The 23,365-nt window shown below is 50.6% G+C and overlaps 1 protein-coding gene across 1 annotated transcript in view; it reads left to right on the forward strand.

Moving 5' to 3' along the window:
• The window catches only part of znhit6 (zinc finger HIT-type containing 6), a 96,571-nt gene that overhangs the window by 56,393 nt on the left and 16,813 nt on the right, over positions 1 to 23,365 (forward strand). Inside the window, exons 7-9 of the mRNA XM_072512841.1 lie at positions 2,291 to 2,359; positions 4,296 to 4,376; positions 9,454 to 9,534. Of these exons, the coding sequence (XP_072368942.1) occupies positions 2,291 to 2,359; positions 4,296 to 4,376; positions 9,454 to 9,534 (231 nt within the window). The remainder of the gene's footprint in view (positions 1 to 2,290; positions 2,360 to 4,295; positions 4,377 to 9,453; positions 9,535 to 23,365) is intronic.

Below are 23,365 nucleotides of genomic sequence, written 5' to 3' on the forward strand. Positions count from 1 at the left end.
GAGGGTCAGAACTGAGGGAGTGCTGCACTGTCAGAGGGTCAGTACTGAGGGAGTGCTGCACTGTCAGAGGGTCAGTACTGAGGGAGTGCTGCACTGTCAGAGGGTCAGTACTGAGGGAGTGCCGCACTGTCAGAAGGTCAGTACTGAGGGAGTGCTGTACTGAGCATTGTCACGGATGCTGTCTTTGAGATGCTAAAACAAAACCCTGTCTCCGTCACTGGTTTGGTGTAAAACTGAGATGGACGCCATTCCAAAGCGGAGCAGGAGAGTTCTGTCTGGTGTCTTGGACAATATTAACCAACACCAGGAAAAAGTAACAACTTGATTGGCATCGCCTCCACAACATCCATTATTCTGCTGCTTGGGATTTTCATTAATGACTTGGATGAGGGAGTTGAAGGGTGTGTCAGTAAATTTTCAGACGATACGAAGATTGGTGGAATTGTGGATAGTGAGGAGGGCTGTTGTCAGCTGCAAAGAGACATAGATAGGATGCAGAGCTGGGCTGAGACGTGGCAGATGGAGTTTAACCCTGAAAAGTGTGAGGTTGTCCATTTTGGAAGGACAAATATGAATGCGGAATAAAGGGTTAACGGTAGAGTTGTTGACAATGTGGAGGAGCAGAGAGATTGTGGGGTCTATGTTCATACATCTTTGAGCCACTCAAGTGGATAGAGCTGTGAAGAAGGCCTATGGTGTGCTCGCGTTCATTAACAGAGGGATTGAATTTAAGAGCCGTGAGGTGATGATGCAGCTGTACAAAACTTTGGTAAGGCCACATTTGGAGTACTGGCCACATTGTGCAGTTCTGGTCGCTTCATTTTAGGAAGGATGGAAAAGGTGCAAAGGAGATTTACCAGGATGTTGCCTGGAATGGAGAGTAGGTCTTACGAGGAAAGGTTGAGGGTGCTAGGCCTTTTCTCATTAAAATGGAGAAGGATGAGGGGCGACTTGATAGAGATTTATAAGATGATCAGGGGAATAGATAAACAGTCAGAGACTTTTTCCCCGGGTGGAACAAACCATTACAAGGGGACATAAATTTAAGGTGAATGGTGGAAGATATAGGGGGGGATGTTAGAGGTAGGTGCTTTACCCAGAGAGTAGTGGGAGCATGGAATGCACTGCCTGTGGAAGTAGGTGAGTCGAAAACATTAGGGACCTTCAAGCAGCTATTGGATAGGTACATGGATTACGGTAAAATGATATAGTGTAGATTTATTTGTTCTTAAGGGCAGCACGGTAGCATTGTGGATAGCACAATTGCTTCACAGCTCCAGGGTCCCAGGTTCGATTCCGGCTTGGGTCATTGTCTGTGCGGAGTCTGCACATCCTCCCCGTGTCTGCGTGGGTTTCCTCCGGGTGCTCCGGTTTCCTCCCACAGTCCAAAGATGTGCAGGTTAGGTGGATTGGCCATGATAAATTGCCCTTAAGTGTCCAAAATTGCCCTTGGTGTTGGGTGGGGTTGCTGGGTTGTGGGGATAGGGTGGAGGTGTTGACCTTGGGTAGGGTGTTCTTTCCAAGAGCCGGTGCAGACTCAATGGGCCGAATGGCCTCCTTCTGCACTGTAGACTCAATGATAATCTATGATTAATCTAGGACAAAGGTTCGGCACAACATCGTGGGCCGAAGGGCCTGTTCTGTGCTGTATTTTTCTATGTTCTGCTCCACCCCCCACACCACTGGCCCACAGTGTGCCTCACACGAGAAAGGCTTGGTGACAGCAAGTGCCACCCTGATTTGGGACAAAATCACCATTTATTCCCTGTGGCTGGGTGAATACATCCCAGAACTGGAATGTGGGTCTTCCTGCAGCTCACTGGCTGCAGCTCAGTTCCAGAAGGTGGTTTTTGAAAGAATGACCGGTAAATTCTGTACTTTCCAGTGTTCCTCACAAATTACGAACAAACTTAAAAGAACCACTAAATCACAGGTCACCTGGTGATTATCTGGTTCTTTGGAGCTTGCTTGTTATTTAATTAGCTGCCGCAGTTCCTACAGTACAGTGAATATAGTTCAGGGACTGGAAGGTGATTTGGGCTGTCTTGATGAGCAAAAGGATGCTCCAGAAAATGACGTTTCCTCTTTATAAATCTGTATTCGTCCTAATGGAGTGGAAGATGGTTACATCCAATATCTCTCAGAAATGGTGCAAGTTAAGTAGTTACTCTTTAAAATACAGAAAAAGGAGCCTTGGTGGATTTTAGCTGTTGTTGAAGCCCCACTTGTATGGCACAGCCTTGGAGAGATTGACATGATTTTAACCTCCTCCTCTTTCTTCTCCATTTAGAAAGCGGATGATTTTTTGGCATGTGAAGCTGGTGTTTCCACAGAGTTACACTGAGTACACAGCAAAGGGGTAAGCTTGTTTAATCCTGGATTTATTTACTTGAATGCCTGGCTGTGAATTGGGGTAAATCCGATTTGCCACATTACTGCACCCTGCAAGCCTGCGACCTCCGCATGTGGAAGGACATGGACAACGGATACCTGGGAGCCCACCCATGTTCCCCTCCAAGTTACACACCATCCTGACTTGGGAACCTCTCACCAAATAAGAGGCGATCTGATTGAAACGTACAAGATCCTGAGGGGTATTGACGGGGTGGATGTGGAGAGGATGTTTCCTCTTGTGGGAGAATCTGAAACTGGGGGCCACTGTGTAACTATAAGGGGTCACTCATTTGAGACAGAGATGAGGGGAACTGTTTTCTCTTGGAGGGCTGAGGGTCTTTGGAACTCTTCAGCTTCAGTAAAGTTGGGCTCCAGTACATTCCTCTCTCGACCATCATATAAGAGTCCAGAATTGGTTCTACACAGATGTCTTTGAGTTTGGGACTGGCATGGTAGCCCAGTGGCTAGCACTGTTGCACAACAGCGCCACTGCCTGTGCGGAGTCTGCACGTTCTCCCCGTGTCTGCGTGGGTTTCCTCCGGGTGCTCCGGTTTCCTCCCACAAGTCCCGAAAGCCGTGCTTGTTAGGTGACTCAGTCTGTGGACTCAGTCCGCGGCCGGTACGATCGGAGGCCAGAGGCACGCGGCCAATCGGGGGGGGGGGGGGGGGAGCGGGGGGGTCTCCTTCCTGGGTCTACCTCCGCGGTCCGAGGCCGCCGCCATACGCATGCGCGGCCTCTGACCCGGAAGTGCAGGGGCCCGTATCTGCAGCAATAGCTGCGAGATCTACTCCGGGTTCCTGCGAGTCCCCTGCAGGGCTGGGAATTTGTGTCCCTTTAATCCAGGATTTGCAGGAGTAAAACTCCATCGTTTTGATGCCAGCGTGGGGACATAGTCCCAGGGAGGGGGTGGGAGGCCATGGAAATACTTAAAAACACAAATAAGAATGAAGCATGAAGTGTAGAATTTACAGTGCTGTCCACGATCTTATACACGTTTTTAAATTTCAGTCAATAAGCGAACTAGCATTTTAATTTAATATCAAATGGTTGTTTGGAGCATTCATTTCTTCAACATCATGAAGGGCTTCAATAGGCTAGACACAGAGAAGGTGTTTCTGCTGTCGTTGAAACCACAACTAGGAGCCAAAAATAAAAGACAGTCGTTAAGACATCCAATCGGTAAATTCAGGAGAATCTACTTTACCGAGAGAGTGGGGAGAATGGAACTCCCTTCCACAGGGAGTGGTAATAATAATCTTAATTAGTGTCACTAGTGGGCTTACAGTAACACTGCAATGAACTAACTGTGAAAATCCCCTAGTCGCCACATTCCGACACCTGTTCGGGTACACAGAGGGAGAATTCAGAATGTCTTTCGGGACTTGTGGGAGGAAACCGGAGCACCCGGAGGAAACCCACGCAGACACGGGGAGGACATACAGACTCCACACAGACTGTGACCCAAGCCGGGAATCGACCCCGGGTTCTTGGCGCTGTGAAGCAACAGTGCTAACCACTGTGCTACCATATGAGAATGGAAACATCCTCCCACGGGGAGTGGGTAGAAAGTGGAACTCGCTCCCACAGGGAGTGGGGAGAATGTGGGACTCGCTCCCACAGGGAGTGGGGAGAATGTGGGACTCGCTCCCACAGGGAGTGGGGAGAATGTGGGACTCTCTCCCACAGGGAATGGTTGAGGCGAATAGTGTCGATACATTTAGGGGGAAGCTGGATGAACACACGAGAGAGAAATAAGCGGAGGTGCTGATAGGGTGAGATAGAGAGGAGACTCGATGTGCAGCAGAAACATCCGCATGGACCAATTGGGCTGATTCAGTGTTGGAAACTGTATAAAACTGAGGGAAACACTGTGGAAACCCAAGAATGTTTTCTTTTTCAGAGTGCCAGGCAACAAGACTTTGGGAGAGATACTTAAAAAGTATATTGATCCAGTGGGATCTAACCCAGTTATTCGACAGAAGTATGTACCCAACTTTCTGATTTTATGCTTGAAATTTCGACATTGCTGATTTTCACCTTCTGATATGCACAGTGTCACCCCAGCCTGGACTGGTCACGGGTCGCTTCAGCCCTCTTGAGTCACAATACAGATAAAATTAGATTTTATTTAAAATACCCAAAGTCCGTGGCTGAGCCTAAATAAACTGCAGTCACCAAGTTTGTAACTTTAACACAAGTAACCATTTATTATCTACCGTAATTCCCCAACCCCCCCCTTCCTAACTAACCCCACTCTCTCAGTGAACACACACACACACACACACACACACACACACACACACACACAAACAACACGGGAGTAAGGATGGTGGAAAGGGAAAGAAAATCTTAATAAAGATAAAAGGATAAAGATGCACTGGGATGATTTCCGGTTAATGTCTTTCTGAAGTTCAGCTTTCGCTTTGATACTTCTTCCTTCTAAGCTTGAGATAGTTTTCTCCGGTAATGTTGTCTACCTTCTTTGGGCCCTTGGTCCACATTCCCACCTCATCCCCGTAACCCCATCTAAGCATTTGGACATTTATCACGGCCAATCCACCTAACCACATCTTTGGACTGTGGGAGGAAACCGGAGCACCCGGAGGAAACCCACGCGCACACGGGGAGGACGTGCAGACTCCGCACAGACAGCGACCCAAGGCCGAAATTGAACTCCGTCTCTGGTGCTGTATGGCAGCAGTGCTAACCACTGTGACACTGCACCGCAGATCGACAGCAGTTCTTTCACTTCAGCAAGCAGGGAAGAGAGAGAGAGTCGGGGCTTTCCATTTACTTCCAAAGTCTAAACACTACTGCCTAGTTCTCTCAGAAAGCATCACGCAGGAACCAATCACTGACAGTTGTCAGGGCACAACGCACTTCCCGACAACCCACCATTTGCCAGTTAACCAATCAAACTAACTCCCTCCAAACCCAGTTCCTAGAATCCACTCCGTGCCGAGGAGTGTGGTCTCTTCACTCCATAAAACGTTTGTGTTTGCTTTAACTTCCCTAGGTTATTAGCCCCTTGGTAACCTCTCTTCACTTCAAGAGTCATAAAACCACATTGAAAATGTTTGTTTACAAACAGGGTCCCAAACTTGCCGGGTCCATCCAGCAAACTCCAAACTGAAACCAAACCCATGTTTCACCTCAACAAAAAAATAATTTAAACTTAATGCTATATCTTGTTCCTGACACCCAAAAATACAAATGCACCTTACTTAAAAGTATAAAATAAAGTAGTGAGGAGAATGTGGGACTCGCTCCCACAGGGAGTGGGGAGAGTGTGGGACTCACTCCCACAGGGAGTGGGGAGACTGTGGGACTCTCTCCCACAGGGAGTGGGGAGAGTGTGGGACTCACTTCCACAGGGAGTGGGGAGAGTGTGGGACTCGCTCCGACAGGGAGTGGGGAGAATGTGGAACTTGCTCCCACAGGGAGTGGGGAGAATGTGGGACTCGCTCCCACAGGGAGTGGGGAGAATGTGGGACTCGCTCCCACAGGGAGTGGGGAGAATGTGGGACTCGATCCCACAGAGAGTGGGGAGAATGTGGGACTCGCTCCCACAGAGAGTGGGGAGAATATGAAACTCACACCCGCAGGGAGTGGGGAGAGTGTGGGACTCGCTCCCACAGGGAGTGGGGAGAATGTGGAACTCGCTCCCGCAGGGAGTGGGGAGAGTGTGGGACCCACTCCCACAGGGAGTGGGGAGAATGTGGAACTCGCTCCCACAGGGAGTGGGGAGAATGTGGGACTCGCTCCTACAGGGAGTGGGGAGAGTGTGGGACTCACTCCCACAGGGAGTGGGGAGAGTGTGGGACTCGCTCCCACAGGGAGTGGGGAGAATGTGGAACTCGCTCCCACAGTGAGTGGGGAGAATATGAAACTCACACCCGCAGGGAGTGGGGAGAATGTGGAACTTCCTCCCACAGGGAGTGGGGAGAGTGTGGGACTCACTCCCACAGGGAGTGGGGAGAGTTTGGGACTCGCTCCTACAGGGAGTGGGGAGAATGTGGAACTCGCTCCCAGAGGGAGTGGGGAGAATGTGGAACTCGCTCCCACAGGGAGTGGGGAGAATGTGGGACTGGCTCCCACACGGAGTGGGGAGAATGTGGGACTCGTTCCCACAGGGAGTGGGGTGAATGTGGGACTCGCTCCCCTCGGGGAGTGGGGAGAATGTGGGACACGCTCCCACAGGGAGTGGGGAGAGTGTGGGACTCACTCCCACAGGGAGTGGGGAGAGTGTGGGACTCACTCCCACAGGGAGTGGGGAGAGTGTGGGACTCGCTCCTACAGGGAGTGTGGAGAATGTGGAACTCGCTCCCACAGGGAGTGGGGAGAATGTGGAACTCACTCCCACAGGGAGTGGGGAGAATGTGGGACTGGCTCCCACAGGGAGTGGGGAGAATGTGGGACTCGTTCCCCTCGGGGAGTGGGGAGAATGTGGGACTCGCTCCCACAGGGAGTGGGGACAATGTGGGACTCGCTCCCACAGGGAGTGGGGAGGATGTGGAACTTCCTCCCACAGGGAGTGGGGAGAATGTGGAACTTGCTCCCACATGGAGTGGGGAGAATGTGGAACTTCCTCCCACAGGGAGTGGGGAGAATGTGGGACTCGCTCCCACAGTGAGTGGGGAGAATGTGGGACTCGCTCCCACAGGGAGTAAGGAGAATGTGGGACTCGCTCCCACAGGGAGTGGGGAGAGTGTGGGACTCACTCCCACAGGGAGTGGGGAGAGTGTGGGACTCACTCCCACAGGGAGTGGGGAGAGTGTGGGACTCACTTCCACAGGGAGTGGGGAGAGTGTGGAACTCACTCCCACAGGAAGTGGGGAGAGTGTGGGACTCGCTCCTACAGGGAGTGGGGAGAATGTGGAACTCGCTCCCACAGGGAGTGGGGAGAATGTGGGACTCGCTCCCACAGGGAGTGGGGAGAATGTGGGACTCGCTCCCACAGGGAGTGGGGAGAAAGTGGGACTCGCTCCCACAGGGAGTGGGGGAGAATGTGGGACTCGCTCCCACAGGGAATGGGGAGAATGTGGGACTCGCTCCCACAGGGAGTGGGGAGAATGTGGGACTCGCTCCCACAGGGAGTGGGGAGAATGTGGGACTCGCTCCCACAGGGAGTGGGGAGAATGTGGGACTCGCTCCCACAGGGAGTGGGGAGAATGTGGGACTCGCTCCCACAGGGAGTGGGGAGAATGTGGGACTCGCTCCCACAGGGAGTGGGGAGAATGTGGGACTCGCTCCCACAGGGAGTGGGGAGAATGTGGGACTCGCTCCCGCAGTGAGTGGGGAGAATGTGGAATTCGCTCCCACAGGGATGGGGGAGAGTGTGGGACTCGCTCCCACAGGGAGTGGGGAGAGTGTGGAACTCGCTCCCACAGGGCAGAAAAACAGAAAATATTGGACAATCCCAGACTCGAACCGTTCGGTTTATCTCTCTCCACCGACGTTATCAGACCTGCTGTGATCGAAATGAAATGAAAATTGCTTATTCTCACAAATCGGCTTCAAATTAAGTTACTGTGAAAAGCCCCTAGTCACCACATTCCGGGCGCCTGTTCGGGGAGGCTGGTATGGGAATCGAACCGTGCTGCTGGCCTGCCTTGGTCTGTTTTAAAAGCCACTTTAAAAGCCGATTTAGCCCTGTGCTAAACAGCCCCATAGTCCAGTATTTTCTGTTTTAGTTTCAGATTTCAGCATCCGCAGTAATTTGCTTTTGTCACTCCCACAGGGAGTGGTCGAGATGAAAAAGATCCATTTGTGGGGAAGATATAATGCATTAGGGAGATTGGAATAAAAAATAAATGCTGCTGATGTGGGGAGGGTGGAGGTTTGTGTGAAGCGTTGACCATTCTGGTGAATGATTTGTTTCTGTGCTGCAGTTTATACATGATTTGTTAAAATAAAGGAGTCACTGAACGACATTACTGGTTTCGAACATCGAAATGGGAGTGATCTGTATTATAAATCCCACAGACGTTGAATTGATTCCTCAGCTGACATGCACAAAAGCGAAATATTGTCAGTCATTGAAATCTGAAATAAAAGCAGGAAATGCTGGAAACGCCCAGCAGGTCGGGCAGCGTCAATGCAGAGAGAGATTGCTAATGTTTACATTGATAACCTCATGTCAGGAATGAAAGGGCATCAACCTAGAACATAAGACATAAGAACTAGGAGCAGGAGTAGGCTATCTGGCCCCTCGAGCCTGCTCCACCATTCAATGAGATCATGGCTGATCTTTTGTGGACTCAGCTCCACTTTCCGGCTCGAACACCAGAACCCTTAATCCCTTTATTCTTCAAAAAACTATCTATCTTTAAGTTTAAAACATTTAATGAAGGAGCCTCAACTGCTTCACTGGGCAAGGAATTCCATAGATTCACAACCCTTTGGGTGAAGAAGTTCCTCCTAAGCTCAGTCCTAAATCTACTTCCCCTTATTTTGAGACTATGCCCCCTAGTTCTGCTTTCACCTGCCAGTGGAAACAACCTGCCCGCATCTATCCTATCTATTCCCTTCATAATTTTATACGTTTCTATAAGATCCCCCCGCGCATCCTTCTAAATTCCAACGAGTACAGTCCCAGTCTACTCAACCTCTCCTCGTAATCCAACCCCTTCAGCTCTGGGATTAACCTAGTGAATCTCCTCTGCACACCCTCCAGCGCCAGTACAGGAGACCAAAACTGAACACAATACTCCAGGTGTGGCCTCACTAACACCTTATACAATTGCAGCATAACCTCCCTAGTCTTAAACTCCATCCCTCTAGCAATGAAGGACGAAATTCCATTTGCCTTCGTAATCACCTGTAAACCAACTTTTTGCAACTCATGCACTAGCACACCCAGGTCTCTCTGCACAGCGGCATGTTTTAATATTTTATCATTTAAATAATAATCCCTTTTGCTATTATTCCTACCAAAATGGATAATGAACATCGTCTCTCTCTCCACTGAAGCTGCCTGACCTGCTGAGAATTTCCACCATATTTCTCTTTCGTATTATATTTGTGTCTGTGCCTGATTCTGTGATGCTACTCTGCAGGTTGAAGGTTTATACGATGGTCTCTCTGAGTGAGTTAAGAATCTTGATGAAGGCGGAGAATCGAAAATGTAACTCCATCAGGTAAGGGGGGAGCTGATTGCGTGTCAGTCAAACCCAACCGCCTTTAACTTGGTTTCGCTGGTTCTCAGTCCTTCTGCCCCAGGCGATTGTTTCCCACCCAGTCTGTCCAGCCCCCTCCTGATTTTGGAGGCCTCTGTCTTGTCTCTTCCTAACCTTCCCCAAGGAGACCAACCCCAACTTTTCCAATCTAGCCGCGTATCTGTGGCCCCCTCATCCCGAGAGCCAGTCTCATGAAGCTCTCCCACACCCTCTCTGATACCTTCACCTCCTTCTTAAAGTCTGGTCTGTGGAATTGAGAATGAACTCACAGTTGAGGTGAAGAAAAAGCAGTGTTTTATGAAGGTTTATCGTAGCTTTCCTCGCTTTAGGACTCTGTGCCTCATTTGTAAAGCCTTCTATTGGCATTTTTAGCACTAGCGGTGAGCATTCGCATGTGACAGATGGTATTTAAGTAACTTTTATTGGGGCAGCAGCCTAGTATAGAGATTGAACTTAACGCCTCCAGCTTTGCTGGGGCCAGGGGTGGGAGGGTGCCACCTCTAATCAGGCGGAAGGATGTCTGCTTGGAGCTCACTGGCTTCCCGCCTCTGTACTGATGAAGTGTGGCTTGGGAAGCCTCATGGACAGTCTTCCCACCCTGATGCCAATTGAGGCCCTGAAGGGGACAATTAATGCCTCTTGCCAGCCCAAGCCTAGGTATTGTCCAGGTCTTGCTGCATTTGGACATGGACTGCTTCAGTATCTGAGGAGTGGCGAATGGTGCTGAACACTGTGCAGTCATCAGCGAACATCCCCACTTCTGACCTCATGATGAAAGGGAGGTCATTGATGGTTGGGTTTCGGACACTACCCTGAGGAACTCCTGCAGTGATATTTTGTAACTGAGGTGACTGTCCTCCAACATTTCTTTGTGCCCGGAATGACACCAACCAGCAGAGTGTTTCGCCTCTGATTCCTATTGAATCCAATTTTGCTAGGGTTCCTTGAACCCACACTCAGCCAAATGCTGCCTTGATGCCAAGGGCAGTCACACGCCCCTCACCCCACCTCTGAAGTTCCATAGGAGCAGAATTAGGCCACTCGGCCCATCGAGTCTGCTCCGCCATTCAATCATGGCTGATATTTTTCTCATCCCCATTCTCCTGCCTTCTCCCCATAACCCCTGATCCCCTTATTAATCAAGAACCTATCTATCTCTGTCTTAAAGACACTCAATGATTTGGCCTCCACAGCCTTCTGCGGCAAAGAGTTCCACAGATTCACCACCCTCTGGCTGAAGAAATTCCTCCTCATCTCTGTTTTAAAGGATCGTCCCTTTAGTCTGAGATGGTGTCCTCTGCTTCTAGTTTTTCCTACAAGTGGAAACATCCTCTCCAAGTCCACTCTATCCAGGCCACGCTGTATCTTGTCAGTTACAATAAGATCCCCTCTCATCCTTCTGAAGTCCAACGAGTACAGACCCAGAATCCTCAACCGTTCCTCGTACGACAAGTTCTTCATTCCAGGCATCATTCTTGTGAACCTCCTATGGACCCTTTCCAAGGCCAGCACATCCTTCCTTAGATATGGGGCCCAAAACTGCTCACAATACTCCAAATGGGGTCTGACCAGAGCCTTATACAGCCTCAGAAGTACATCCCTGCTCTTGTATTCTCGCCCTCTTGACATGAATGCTAACATCGCATTTGCCTTTCTAACTGCCGACAAAGCCGTGCTGACTCAGTCCCATCATGCACTTCCAAGTACTTCGCGATCTCATCTTTAATAACAGACTCTAAAATCTTACCAATGACCGAAGTCAGACTAACCGGCCTATATTCCGTCTTCTGCCTCCCTCCCTTCTTAAACAGTGGTGTTACATTCGCCACCTTCCAGTCCTCTGGGACCCTTCCTGCCTCCAGTGATTCCTGAAAGATCATCACTAATGCCTCCACAATTTCCTCCGCTATCTCTTTTAGAACCCTGGGGTGTAGTCCATCTGGTCCAGGTGACTTATCCACCTTCAGACCTTTCAGTTTCCCCAGAACCTTCTCCTTAGTGATGGCCACTGCACTCTGCTCTGCCCCCTGATTCTCCTGGAGCTCTGGCATCGCAACTTTGCTTGTTACGTCCTCGGTGAACACGACTGCGTTAGTTAGAAACGCGATTCCATTTTCGCAAAGGCATGTTGACTCGGACTGATTAATAATAACTTTCAACGGGCAATTGGATATCTTTGAGTCGGGGGAAAGGTGCTGGTCTACAGGAAGTGGAACCAGTCGAATAGCTCTTTCAGAAAGCCAGCACAGGAAAGATGGGCAGAATGGCCTCCTTCTGAAGCTGTAAGGTTGTGAAAGGGAAAGAGTATTTCATCGTTGCAAAGAGAAGGATGTACGGAACACAGTTTGAGATGTTGTCCCTTATGTTTCGGAATGAAGGTGGGATTGAGGCCTAGGCGAATTCACTCTCGCCAAGGAAACCAATGCAAGAGCACTCTTTGGGGTGGTACTTTTGACATGAAGCTAACTATTTAAACACGCTCACACGACTCGTTACATAGCTGATATATCTGTTCACTGGGTTATATCAGGAGGTCGGCTAGAAACCTTGCTTCATTTGCAATGTCCCATTCCAGTAGATCCACACTAATACCAGTTTGACAGCTTTACCGATGGAACACAGGAAGATGGTTGTGGTGGTTGGAGGTCAATCATCTCAGCTCCAGGACATCACTGCAGGAGTTCCTCAGGGGAGTGTCCTCGGCCCCCAACCATCTTCAGCTGCTTCATCAGTGACCTCCCTTCTATCAGGAGGTCAGAAGTGGGGATGTTTGCAGATGTAAAACAAGGATGTACAGCCATAGTTACATTGAGGGCCGGGCTTAGTGGGAGTGGATCCCATCGGATTTAGAGGGTTATGGATTCAAGGTGACTCCTGAGGTTGAGATCAAAATCAAAACAAATGCACCTAGCTCTGAAGGAGTGCTGCACTGTCAGAGGGTCAGGACTGAGGGAGTGCCGCACTGTCAGAGGGTCAGTACTGAGGGAGTGCCGCACTGTCAGAGGGTCAGTACTGAGGGAGTGCTGCCCTGTCAGAGGGTCAGTACTGAGGGAGTGCCGCACTGTCTGAGGGTCAGTACTGAGGGAGTGCCGCACTGTCAGAGGGTCAGTACTGAGGGAGTGCCGCACTGTCAGAGGGTCAGTACTGTGGGAGTGCCGCACTGTCAGAGGGTCAGTACTGAGGGAGTGCTGCCCTGTCAGAGGGTCAGTACTGAGGGAGTGCCGCACTGTCTGAGGGTCAGTACTGAGGGAGTGCTGCACTGTCAGAGGGTCAGTACTGAGGGAGTGCCGCACTGTCAGAGGGTCAGTACTGAGGGAGTGCCGCACTGTCAGAAGGTCAGTACTGTGGGAGTGCCGCACTGTCAGAGGGTCAGTACTGAGGGAGTGCTGCACTGTCAGAGGGTCAGTACTGAGGGAGTGCTGCACTGTCAGAGGGTCAGTAGTGAGGGAGTGCTGCACTGTCAGAGGGTCAGGACTGAGGGAGTGCTGCACTGTCAGAGGGTCAGTACTGAGGGAGTGCCGCACTGTCAGAGGGTCAGGACTGAGGGAGTGCTGCACTGTCAGAGGGTCAGTACTGAGGGAGTGCTGCACTGTCAGAGGGTCAGTACTGAGGGAGTGCTGCACTGTCAGAGGGTCAGTACTGAGGGAGTGCCGCACTGTCAGAGGGTCAGGACTGAGGGAGTGCTGCACTGTCAGAGGGTCAGTACTGAGGGAGTGCCGCACTGTCAGAGGGTCAGGACTGAGGGAGTGCTGCACTGTCGGAGGGTCAGTACTGAGGGAGTGCTGCACTGTCAGAGGGTCAGTACTGAGGGAGTGCTGCACTGTCAGAGTGTCAGTACTGAGGGAGTGCCGCACTGTCAGAGGGTCAGGACTGAGGGAGTGCTGCACTGTCAGAGGGTCAGTACTGTCAGAGGGTCAGTACTGAGGGAGAGTTGCACTGTCAGAGGGTCAGTACTGAGGGAGTGCCGCACTGTCAGAGGGTCAGTACTGAAGGAGTGCCGCACTGTCTCAGAGGGTCAGTACTGAGGGAGTGCTCCTTCTTGGGGGGACTGTTTTGCTGATGAGGGTGTGTGTGTGTGTGTGTGTGTGTGTGTGTGTGTGTGTGTGTGTGGGGTTGTGGGTTGGGTGTGTGTGTGTGGGGGGGGGGGTTGTGAGGGTGGGGCTGGGTGTGTGTGGGGGTGGGGTGGGGGGATGTTTGTGGGGGTGTATGGGATGGGGTGTGTGTGTGGGGGGAGGGGGGTCTGTATGGAGGTGTGTGTGTGGGTGGGTGTGGGGTGGAGAGGTGTATGGGGTGTGTGTGTGGGGGGGGTGGTTGGTGTGTGTATGGAGGTGTGTGTGTGTGGGGTGTGGGGGTGTGTGTGTGTGGTGTTGGGGGTGTGTGGGGGGTGTATGGGTGTGTGTGGGTGTGTGTATGGAGGTGTGTGTGTGGGGGTGGTGTGGGTGTATGTGGGGGGTGTGGGTGTATGTTAAGGGGGTGTGTGGGTGTGTGGTGGGTGTGTGTGTGGGGGGTGGGGGGGGTGTGGTGGATGTGTGTGTGTGTGGGGGGGTGGGTGTGTGTATGGGGGTGTGCGTGGGGTGTGTGTGTGTGGGTGGGTATGGGTGTGTGTGTGGGGGGCATGGGGTGTGTGTGTGTGGGGTGTGTGTGTGTGGGGGGTGGGGTGTGTGTGTGGGGGTGTGGGTGTGTGTGTGGGGGGGGTTGTGTGGGGTGTGTGTGTGGGGGGGTGTGTGTGGGGGGGGTGTGGGGGTGTGTGTGTGTGGGGGGGGTTGTGGGGTGTGTGTGGGGGGGGTTGGTGTGTGTGTGTGGGGGGGGTGTGGGTGTGTGTGTGTGGGGGGGGGTGTGGGTGTGTGTGTGGGGGGGAATGCGTGGGGGGGGGGTGGGGGGTTTGTGTGTGGGGGGTGGGTGTGGGGGGGGTGTGGGGGTGTGTGGGGGGGTGGGGTGTGTGTGGGGGGGGTTGTGTGGGGTGTGTGGGGGGGTTGTGTGGGGTGTGTGTGTGGGGGATTGTGGGGTGTGTGTGGGGGGGGTGTGGGTGTGTGTGGGGGGGGTATGGGTGGGTATGTGGGGGGTTGTGTGGGGTGTGTGGGGGGGGTGTGGGGGTGGGTGTGGGGTGGGGGTGGGTGGGGGTGTGTGTGGGTGTGGGTGGGGTTGTGTGGGTGTGTGTGTGTGGGGGGGGTGTGTGTGGGGGGGGTGTGGGTGTGTGTGTGGGGGGGTTGTGTGGGGTGTGTGGGTATGGGGGGGTGTTGGGGTGTATGTGGGAGTGGGTGTGGGGTGTGTGTGTGGGTGTGTGTGTGTGGGGGGGGGGTTGTGTGGGGTGTGTGTGGGGGGGTTGTGTGGGGGTGTGGGGGGATTGCTCTGAGTACATTGGTTTTCTTACGTTGCAATGGTGACTGCACTTTAACGGTTATTGACTGAATTGTGCATTCGAACATCCTTTGTTAATGAAAGGCGCTGTATAAATTCAAGTTTTTATTTTTCTTAGCCCCATTCCCGTTTTATTTCCCCACATCCCAGCTACAACACTGGCAACGATCCAGCAATACGTAAAATTGCCCAGCACAGTGGTTAGCACTGCTGCCTCGCTGCGCCGGGGACCCGGGTTCAATCCCAGCCTCGGGTCACTGTCTGTGCAGAGTCCGTACTTCTCCCCGTGTCTGCGTGGGTTTCCTCCGGGTGCTCCGGTTTCCTCCCAAAGTCCAAAGATGTGGAGTTACAGGAATTGGGCGGGGGAGTGCGCCTAGGTAGGGTGATCTTTCAGAGGGCCGGTGCAGGCTCAGTGGGCCGAATGGCCTCCTGCACTGTAGGAATTCTATGTTCTATGTCATGCACACAAAAGGCCGGACAAATCCAACCCAACCAATTGGCCAATTACCACCCTATCAGTTTACTCTGCAGTTTGGGTCCCGCCAGAGTCACTCAGCTCCTGGCCTCATTCCAGCCTTGGTTCAAATATGGACAGAATGAAATGAAAAATGAAATGAAAATCGCTAATTGCCACAAGCAGGCTTCAAATGAAGTTACTGTGAAAAGCCCCTAGTCGCCACATTCCGGCACCTGTTCGGGGAGGCTGGTACGGGAATTGAACCGTGCTGCTGGCCTGCCTTGGTCTGCTTTCAAAGCCAGCGATTTAGCCCAGTGTGCTAAACCAGCCCCTAAAAGAGCTGAATGCCAGAGGTGAGGTGAGAGTGACTGCCCTCGACATCACGGCAGCATTTGATCGAGTGTGGCATCAAGGAGCCCGAGCTAAACTGGGGTCAATGGGAATCGGGGAAAACTCTCCGCTGGTTGGAGTCATACCCGGCACAAAGGAAGATGGTTGTGGTGGTTGGAGGTCAATCATCTCAGCTCCAGGACATCACTGCAGGAGTTCCTCAGGATAGTGTCCTCGGCCCGTCCATCGTCAGCTGCTTCATCAATGACCTGCCTTCCATCATAAGGTCAGAAGTGAGAATGTGTGCAGTCATTTGCAAAATGTTCAGCCCCATTCGTGACTCCTCAGATAATGAAGCAGTCCCTGTCCAAATGCAGCAAGACCTGGACAATATCCAGGCTCGGGCTGGCAAGTGGCAAGTTACATTCACGCCACACGTGCCAGGCAACGACCATCTCCTACAAGAGATCTAACAACCTCTCCTTGACATTCAATGGCATCACCATCGCTGAAACCCCCACAATCAACATCCTGGGGGTTACCATTGATCAGAAACTGAACTGGACTAGCTACATTAATACTGTGGCTACCAGGGCAGGTCAAAGGCTGGGAATACTACAGTGAGTAACTCACCTCTTGACCCCCCCCCCCCCCAAAGCCTATCCACCATCTACACGGCTCAAGTCAGGAGTGTGATAAGAACATAACATAAGAACATAAGAACTAGGAGCAGGAGTAGGCCACCTGGCCCCTCGAGCCTGCTCCGCCATTTCATGAGCTCATGGCTGATCTTTGTGGACTCAGCTCCACTCTCCGGCCCGTACACCATATCCCCGAATTCCTTTATTCTTTAGAAAGGCAGATGGAATACTCTCCACTTGCCTGGGTGAGTGCCGCTCCAACAACACTCAAGAAACTCAACACCATCCAGGACAAAGCAGCCCCGTTTGATTGCTCCCCCTTCCACAAACATTCAAACCCTCCACCACCGACGCACAGTGGCAGCCGTGTGCACCATCTACAGGATGCACTGCAGTAACTCACCAAGGTTCCTTAGGCAGCACCTTCCAAACCCACGACCACTACCATCTAGAAGGACAAGAGCAGCAGATACCTGGGAACCCCACCACCTGGAGGTTCCCCTCCGAGTCACTCACCACCCTGACTGGGAAATATATCGGCCGTTCCTTCACTGTCGCTGGGTCAACATCCTGGAACTCCCTCCCTAACAGCACAGTGGGTGTACCTACACCCCAGGGACTGCAGCGGTTCAAGAAGGCAGCTCACCACCTACATCGTGTAAATTAATTTAATTTCTTCTTTTACTTCCACTATTTCTCGAGATCCCTTTTGAAAGCTCGTGTTGAATCTTTGTCCACCGTCCTATCAGGCAGGACATTCCAAATCACGCTGTACGTTTCTTCATGTCGCCGCTGGTTATTTTTGCCAATCGGCGTAAAAATCATTTCCTTCAGCAGAAGGACTGCAGCTCCCCCAAGGGTTCGTTAATGGCCATTCCTGGATCGCAGGCTGTGGTTCCGGGAGAGTAACTACAGGCCAAGCCTGATTAATATTCCCCGGCTGCAACTGCAGCTTGCGACCAGCCGAGGTCTCCACTGAGTCACAAAAGCCTTGGCTGCACAATCTTCAGTATCGTGATGGTCATTCTCTCGAAACACAGCAACTTTAGAAAGCATCTTATTACGTCAGCTGGGCACTTGGAAGTGAATACTACTTAAGCTCTGATTTTGTACTGCACTGGAAGTATAACTGAGGTTGCAGGGCTTCTCGGACAGCCCGGGAGTCTTCAGGAAGTGATATCCTCGACACCAGGTGGCGCAGTGGCATTGGAGTTAAGGTCATTGGCCAATAGATCGCGGGAAATGGGGAGGATATTTGTTTCCACTTCAATTGTCATCGGGACCTGTAATGCTCGACCTAAAAAGATGATGCAACGCTGACTCCGTAAATCATCTTAAGGGGCTGGGTCTTGAGGATGAGGAACTTGCAGGGTTATGGACAAAGACGGTGGATGTGGGGCTACATATGACTCCCCTTTCACGGACGCAGTACGTGCGCAATGGGCCGAATGGCCTCTTTTTCTGTGTGTGTCTATGATTAACCAACGAGAAACTAGAAGAAGAAAAAGCAAATGAGTTCAAAAGACCTCTTCTGTTTGTATTTGCTCTTGTTCATCAGCTGGGCAGTGGCAGGAGGCGGAGACTGATCCGCCCGCAGGTCATGTGTCATGTGAGAAAATGGGTGTTTTTAAATGGGTGTGTGTTTAAATATCTGTAGAGAGTACCTTTAAGAAATGGGTGTTTATAAATGGGTGTGTGTTTAAATATCTGTAGTGAGAGTACCTTTAAGAAGTGGGTGTTTACTACTGCAATGATGTCAGAGAGTGGGTGGAGCTGGGCTGTCTGTCAGCTTTTTACTTGCGTTTTTGAGCAGGCTGCAGGGTGTGTTTTAGCTTCGTTTTCAGTGTTGGAGCTGAAGCCAGTCCAAGCAGGTGTACTGCTGTTCTCTCTGCCATCAAAAGACTATCTCTTGATCATTTGGTGAATTCAGAATGATAAATGTTTTCAGTAGTGACTTTAACCTGGTGTGCTTCTGATAAAGGCTTTGTTTTTAAGTCGTATGGATGTTAAAAAGGAAAGCTTAAAGGATTACTTAGTGTTGTATTCTTTGGGGGTTGTATTTGAATTGATGGTTGCTACGATGTTCACTGTATGTTTTAGAAAGGTTAACTTGAGTTGATAGAATAAACATCGTTTTGCTTTAAAAAATACTTTTCCATTTCTGCTGTCCCACATCTGTAGAGTGGGCCGTGTGCTCCCCATACCACAATCTAGTAAAAGTTGTGGGTCAGGTGAACTCCATGATACACTTTAGAACATAGAACATAGAACGATACAGCGCAGTACAGGCCCTTCGGCCCACGATGTTGCACCGAAACAAAAGCCATCTAACCTACACTATACCATTATCATCCATATGTTTATCCAATAAACTTTTAAATGCCCTTAATGTTGGCGAGTTCACTACTGTAGCAGGTAGGGCATTCCACGGCCTCACTACTCTTTGCGTAAAGAACCTACCCCTGACCTCTGTCCTATATCTATTACCCCTCAGTTTAAGGCTATGTCCCCTCGTGCTAGCCATTTCCATCCGCGGGAGAAGGCTCTCACTGTCCACCCTATCTAACCCTCTGATCATTTTGTATGCCTCTATTAAGTCTCCTCTTAACCTTCTTCTCTCTAACGAAAACAACCTCAAGTCCATCAGCCTTTCCTCATAAGATTTTCCCTCCATACCAGGCAACATCCTGGTAAATCTCCTCTGCACCCGTTCCAAAGCCTCCACGTCCTTCCTATAATGCGGTGACCAGAACTGTACGCAATACTCCAAATGCGGCCGTACCAGAGTTCTGTACAGCTGCAACATGACCTCCTGACTCCGGAACTCAATCCCTCTACCAATAAAGGCCAACACTCCATAGGCCTTCTTCACCACCCTATCAACCTGGGTGGCAACTTTCAGGGATCTATGTACATGGACACCTAGATCCCTCTGCTCATCCACACTTTCAAGAACTTTTCCATTAGCCACATATTCCACATTCCTGTTTTTCCTTCCAAAGTGAATCACCTCACACTTCTCTACATTAAACTCCATTTGCCACCTCTCAGCCCAGCACTGCAGCTTATCTATATCCCTCTGTAACCTGCTACTTCCTTCCTCACTATCGACAACACCACCGACTTTAGTATCGTCTGCAAATTTACTCACCCACCCTTCTGCGCCTTCCTCTAGGTCATTGATAAAAATGACAAACAGCAACGGCCCCAGAACAGATCCTTGTGGTACTCCACTTGTGACAGAACTCCATTCTGAACATTTCCCATCAACCACCACCCTCTGTCTTCTTTCAGCTAGCCAATTTCTGATCCACATCTCTAAATCACCCTCAATCCCCAGCCTCCGTATTTTCTGCAATAGCCTACCGTGGGGAACCTTATCAAACGCTTTGCTGAAATCCATATACACCACATCAACTGCTCTACCCTCGTCTACCTGTTCAGTCACCTTCTCAAAGAACTCGATAAGGTTTGTGAGGCATGACCTACCCTTCACAAAGCCATGCTGACTATCCCTGATCATATTATTCCTATCTAGATGATTATAAATCTTGTCTCTTATAATGCCCTCCAAGACTTTACCCACTACAGACGTGAGGCTCACCGGTCTATAGTTGCCGGGGTTGTCTCTGCTCCCCTTTTTGAACAAAGGGACCACATTTGCTATCCTCCAGTCCTCTGGCACTATTCCTGTATCCAATGATGACATAAAAATCAAAGCCAATGGTCCAGCAATCTCTTCCCTGGCCTCCCAGAGAATCCTAGGATAAATCCCATCAGGCCCCGGGGACTTATCTATTTTCAGCCTGTCCAGAATTGCCAACACCTCTTCCCTACTTACCTCAATGCCATCTAATCTATTTACCTGGAGCTCAGCATTCTCCTCCACAACATTATCTTTTTCCTGAGTGAATACTGACGAAAAATATTCATTTAGTATCTCGCCTATCTCTTCAGACTCTACACACAACTTCCCATCCCTGTCCTTGACTGGTCCTACTCTGTCCCTAGTCATTCGCTTATTCCTGACATACCTATAGAAAGCTTTTGGGTTTTCCTTGATCCTTCCTGCCAAATACTTCTCATGTCCCCTCCTTGCTCGTCTTAGCTCTCTCTTTAGATCCTTCCTCGCTACCTTGTAACTATCCATCGCCCCAACTGAAACTTCACACCTCATCTTCACATAGGCCTCCTTCTTCCTCTTAACAAGAGATTCCACTTCTTTGGTAAACCACGGTTCCCTCGCTCGGCACCTTCCTCCCTGCCTGACCGGTACATACTTATCACGAACACGCAATAGCTGATCCTTGAACAAGCTCCACTTATCCAGTGTGTCCAAAACTTGCAGCCTACTTCTCCACCTTATCCCCCCCAAGTCACGTCTAATGGCATCATAATTTCCCTTCCCCCAGCTATAACTCTTGCCCTGCGGTGTATACTTATCCCTTTCCATCCTTAACGTAAACGTCACCGAATTGTGGTCACTGTCCCCAAAGTGCTCACCTACCTCCAAATCCAACACCTGGCCTGGTTCATTACCCAAAACCAAATCCAATGTGGCCTCACCTCTTGTTGGCCTGTCAACAAACTGTGTCAGGAAACCCTCCTGCACACACTGAACAAAAAACGACCCATCTAATGTACTCGAACTATATCTTTTCCAGTCAATATTTGGAAAGTTAAAGTCTCCCATAATAACTACCCTGTTACTTTCGCTCATATCCAGGATCATCTTCGCCATCCTTTCCTCTACATCCCTAGAACTATTTGGAGGCCTATAGAAAACTCCCAACAGGGTGACCTCTCCTTTCCTGTTTCTAACCTCAGCCCATACTACCTCGGAAGATGAGTCCCCATCTAGCATCCTCTCCGCCACCGTAATACTGCTCTTGACTAGCAGCGCCACACCTCCCCCTCTTTTGCCTCCTTCCCTGAGCTTACTAAAACACCTAAACCCCGGAACCTGCAACATCCATTCCTGTCCCTGCTCTATCCACGTCTCCGAAATGGCCACAACATCGAAGTCCCAGGTACCAACCCATGCTGCCAGTTCCCCTACCTTATTTCGTATACTCCTGGCATTGAAGTAGACACAATTCAAACCACCTACCTGAACACTGGCCCCCTCCTCCGACGTCAAATCTGAGCTCCTGACCTCTATACTCTCATTCTCCCTTACCCTAAAACTACAATCCAGGTTCCCATGCCCCTGCTGCATTAGTTTAAACCCCCCCAAAGAGCACTAACAAATCTCCCCCCCAGGATATTTGTGCCCCGCAGGTTCAGATGTAGACCATCCTGTCTGTAGAGGTCCCACCTTCCCCAGAAAGCGCCCCAGTTATCCAGAAATCTGAATCCCTCCCGCCTGCACCATCCCTGTAGCCACGTGTTTAATTGCTCTCTCTCCCTATTCCTCATCTCACTATCACGTGGCACGGGCAACAACCCAGAGATAACAACTCTGTTTGTTCTAGTTCTGAGCTTCCATCCTAGCTCCCTGAAAGCCTGCCTGACATCCTTATCCCCTTTCCTACCTATGTCGTTAGTGCCAATGTGGACCACGACTTGGGGCTGCTCCCCCTCCCCCTTAAGGACCCGGAAAACACGATCCGAGACATCACGTACCCTTGCACCTGGGAGGCAACATACCAAACGTGAGTCTCTCTCGCTCCCACAAAATCTCCTATCTGTGCCCCTGACTATCGAGTCCCCAATTACTAATGCTCTGCTCCTCTCCCCCCTTCCCTTCTGAGCAACAGGGACAGACTCTGTGCCAGAGGTCTGTACCCCATGGCTTACCCCTGGTAAGTCGTCCCCCCCACAAGTATCCAAAGCGGTATACTTGTTTCTCAGGGGAACGACCGCAGGGGATCCCTGCACTGACTGTTTTTTCCCCGTCCCTCTTACAGTTACCCATCTATCTCCAATCTTTGGTGTAACTAATTCCCTGAAGCTGCTATCTATGACCCCCTCTGCCTCCCGAATGATCCGAAGTTCTTCCAACTCCAGCTCCAGTTCCCTAACTCGGTCTTGGAGGAGCTGGAGATGGCAGCACTTCCTGCAGGTAAAATCAGCAGGGACACTTAACGGCATCCCTCACCTCAAACATCCTGCAGGAGGAACATTGCACTCCCTTCCCTGCCATTCCTCTAACTTTCTACCAAGATCTGGCTAACAACTAAATTTAAAAAAAATTTTATATATAAAAAAAAAATAAAGAATAAAAAAAATTATTAATAACAATAATAAAATATGGTACTTACCTCACACCAAAGGGTTTTATTATTAGGTTAGAGGAGGAGGGCGGGTGGGAGACACTACACGTGTAGTGTCTCGGGTTTCCTCTCCACCAGAATTTATTGGTGAGGGTCTTCCCAGACGTCCGCGGGTCGACTTCCTGTTCCCACCTTAAACACTAGAATTTTTAAAAAAAAAATTTATTTAAAGGAGAAACTTACCTCCCAGAAATCACTTCCGCACTGCCCCCGCAGAAATGGACTAACCTGCTCCGCTCCTGCTGAAATCGACTTGGCCTGCAAGGTAAGCAAGTTGTTAATCTGTACTCACCTCACCACAGACAGCGACCTTTTAAATGGTCCCCTCTGTCTCGCAGCCCCCGCGCTTTTCAAAATTCCCGCGCTGATTCTAAGGTCCCAGCTCTCACTCCCAAACTCAACAGCTGACCTGCAAGGCAAGTAAGTTAATCTGTACTCACCTCACCACAGACAGCAACCTTTTAAATGGTCCCCTCTGTCTCGCAGCCCCCGCGCTTTTCAAAATTCCCGCGCTGATTCTAAGGTCCCAGCTCTCACTCCCGAACTCAACAGCTGACCTGCAAGGCAAGTAAGTTAATCTGTACTCACCTCACCACAGACAGCAACCTTTTAAATGGTCCCCTCTGTCTCGCAGCCCCCGCGCTTTTCAAAATTCCCGCGCTGATTCTAAGGTCCCAGCTCTCACTCCCGAACTCAACAGCTGACCTGCAAGGCAAGTAAGTTAATCTGTA

This window comes from Scyliorhinus torazame, chromosome 7 (assembly GCF_047496885.1).
Source record: "Scyliorhinus torazame isolate Kashiwa2021f chromosome 7, sScyTor2.1, whole genome shotgun sequence".
Lineage (NCBI taxonomy): Eukaryota > Metazoa > Chordata > Chondrichthyes > Carcharhiniformes > Scyliorhinidae > Scyliorhinus > Scyliorhinus torazame.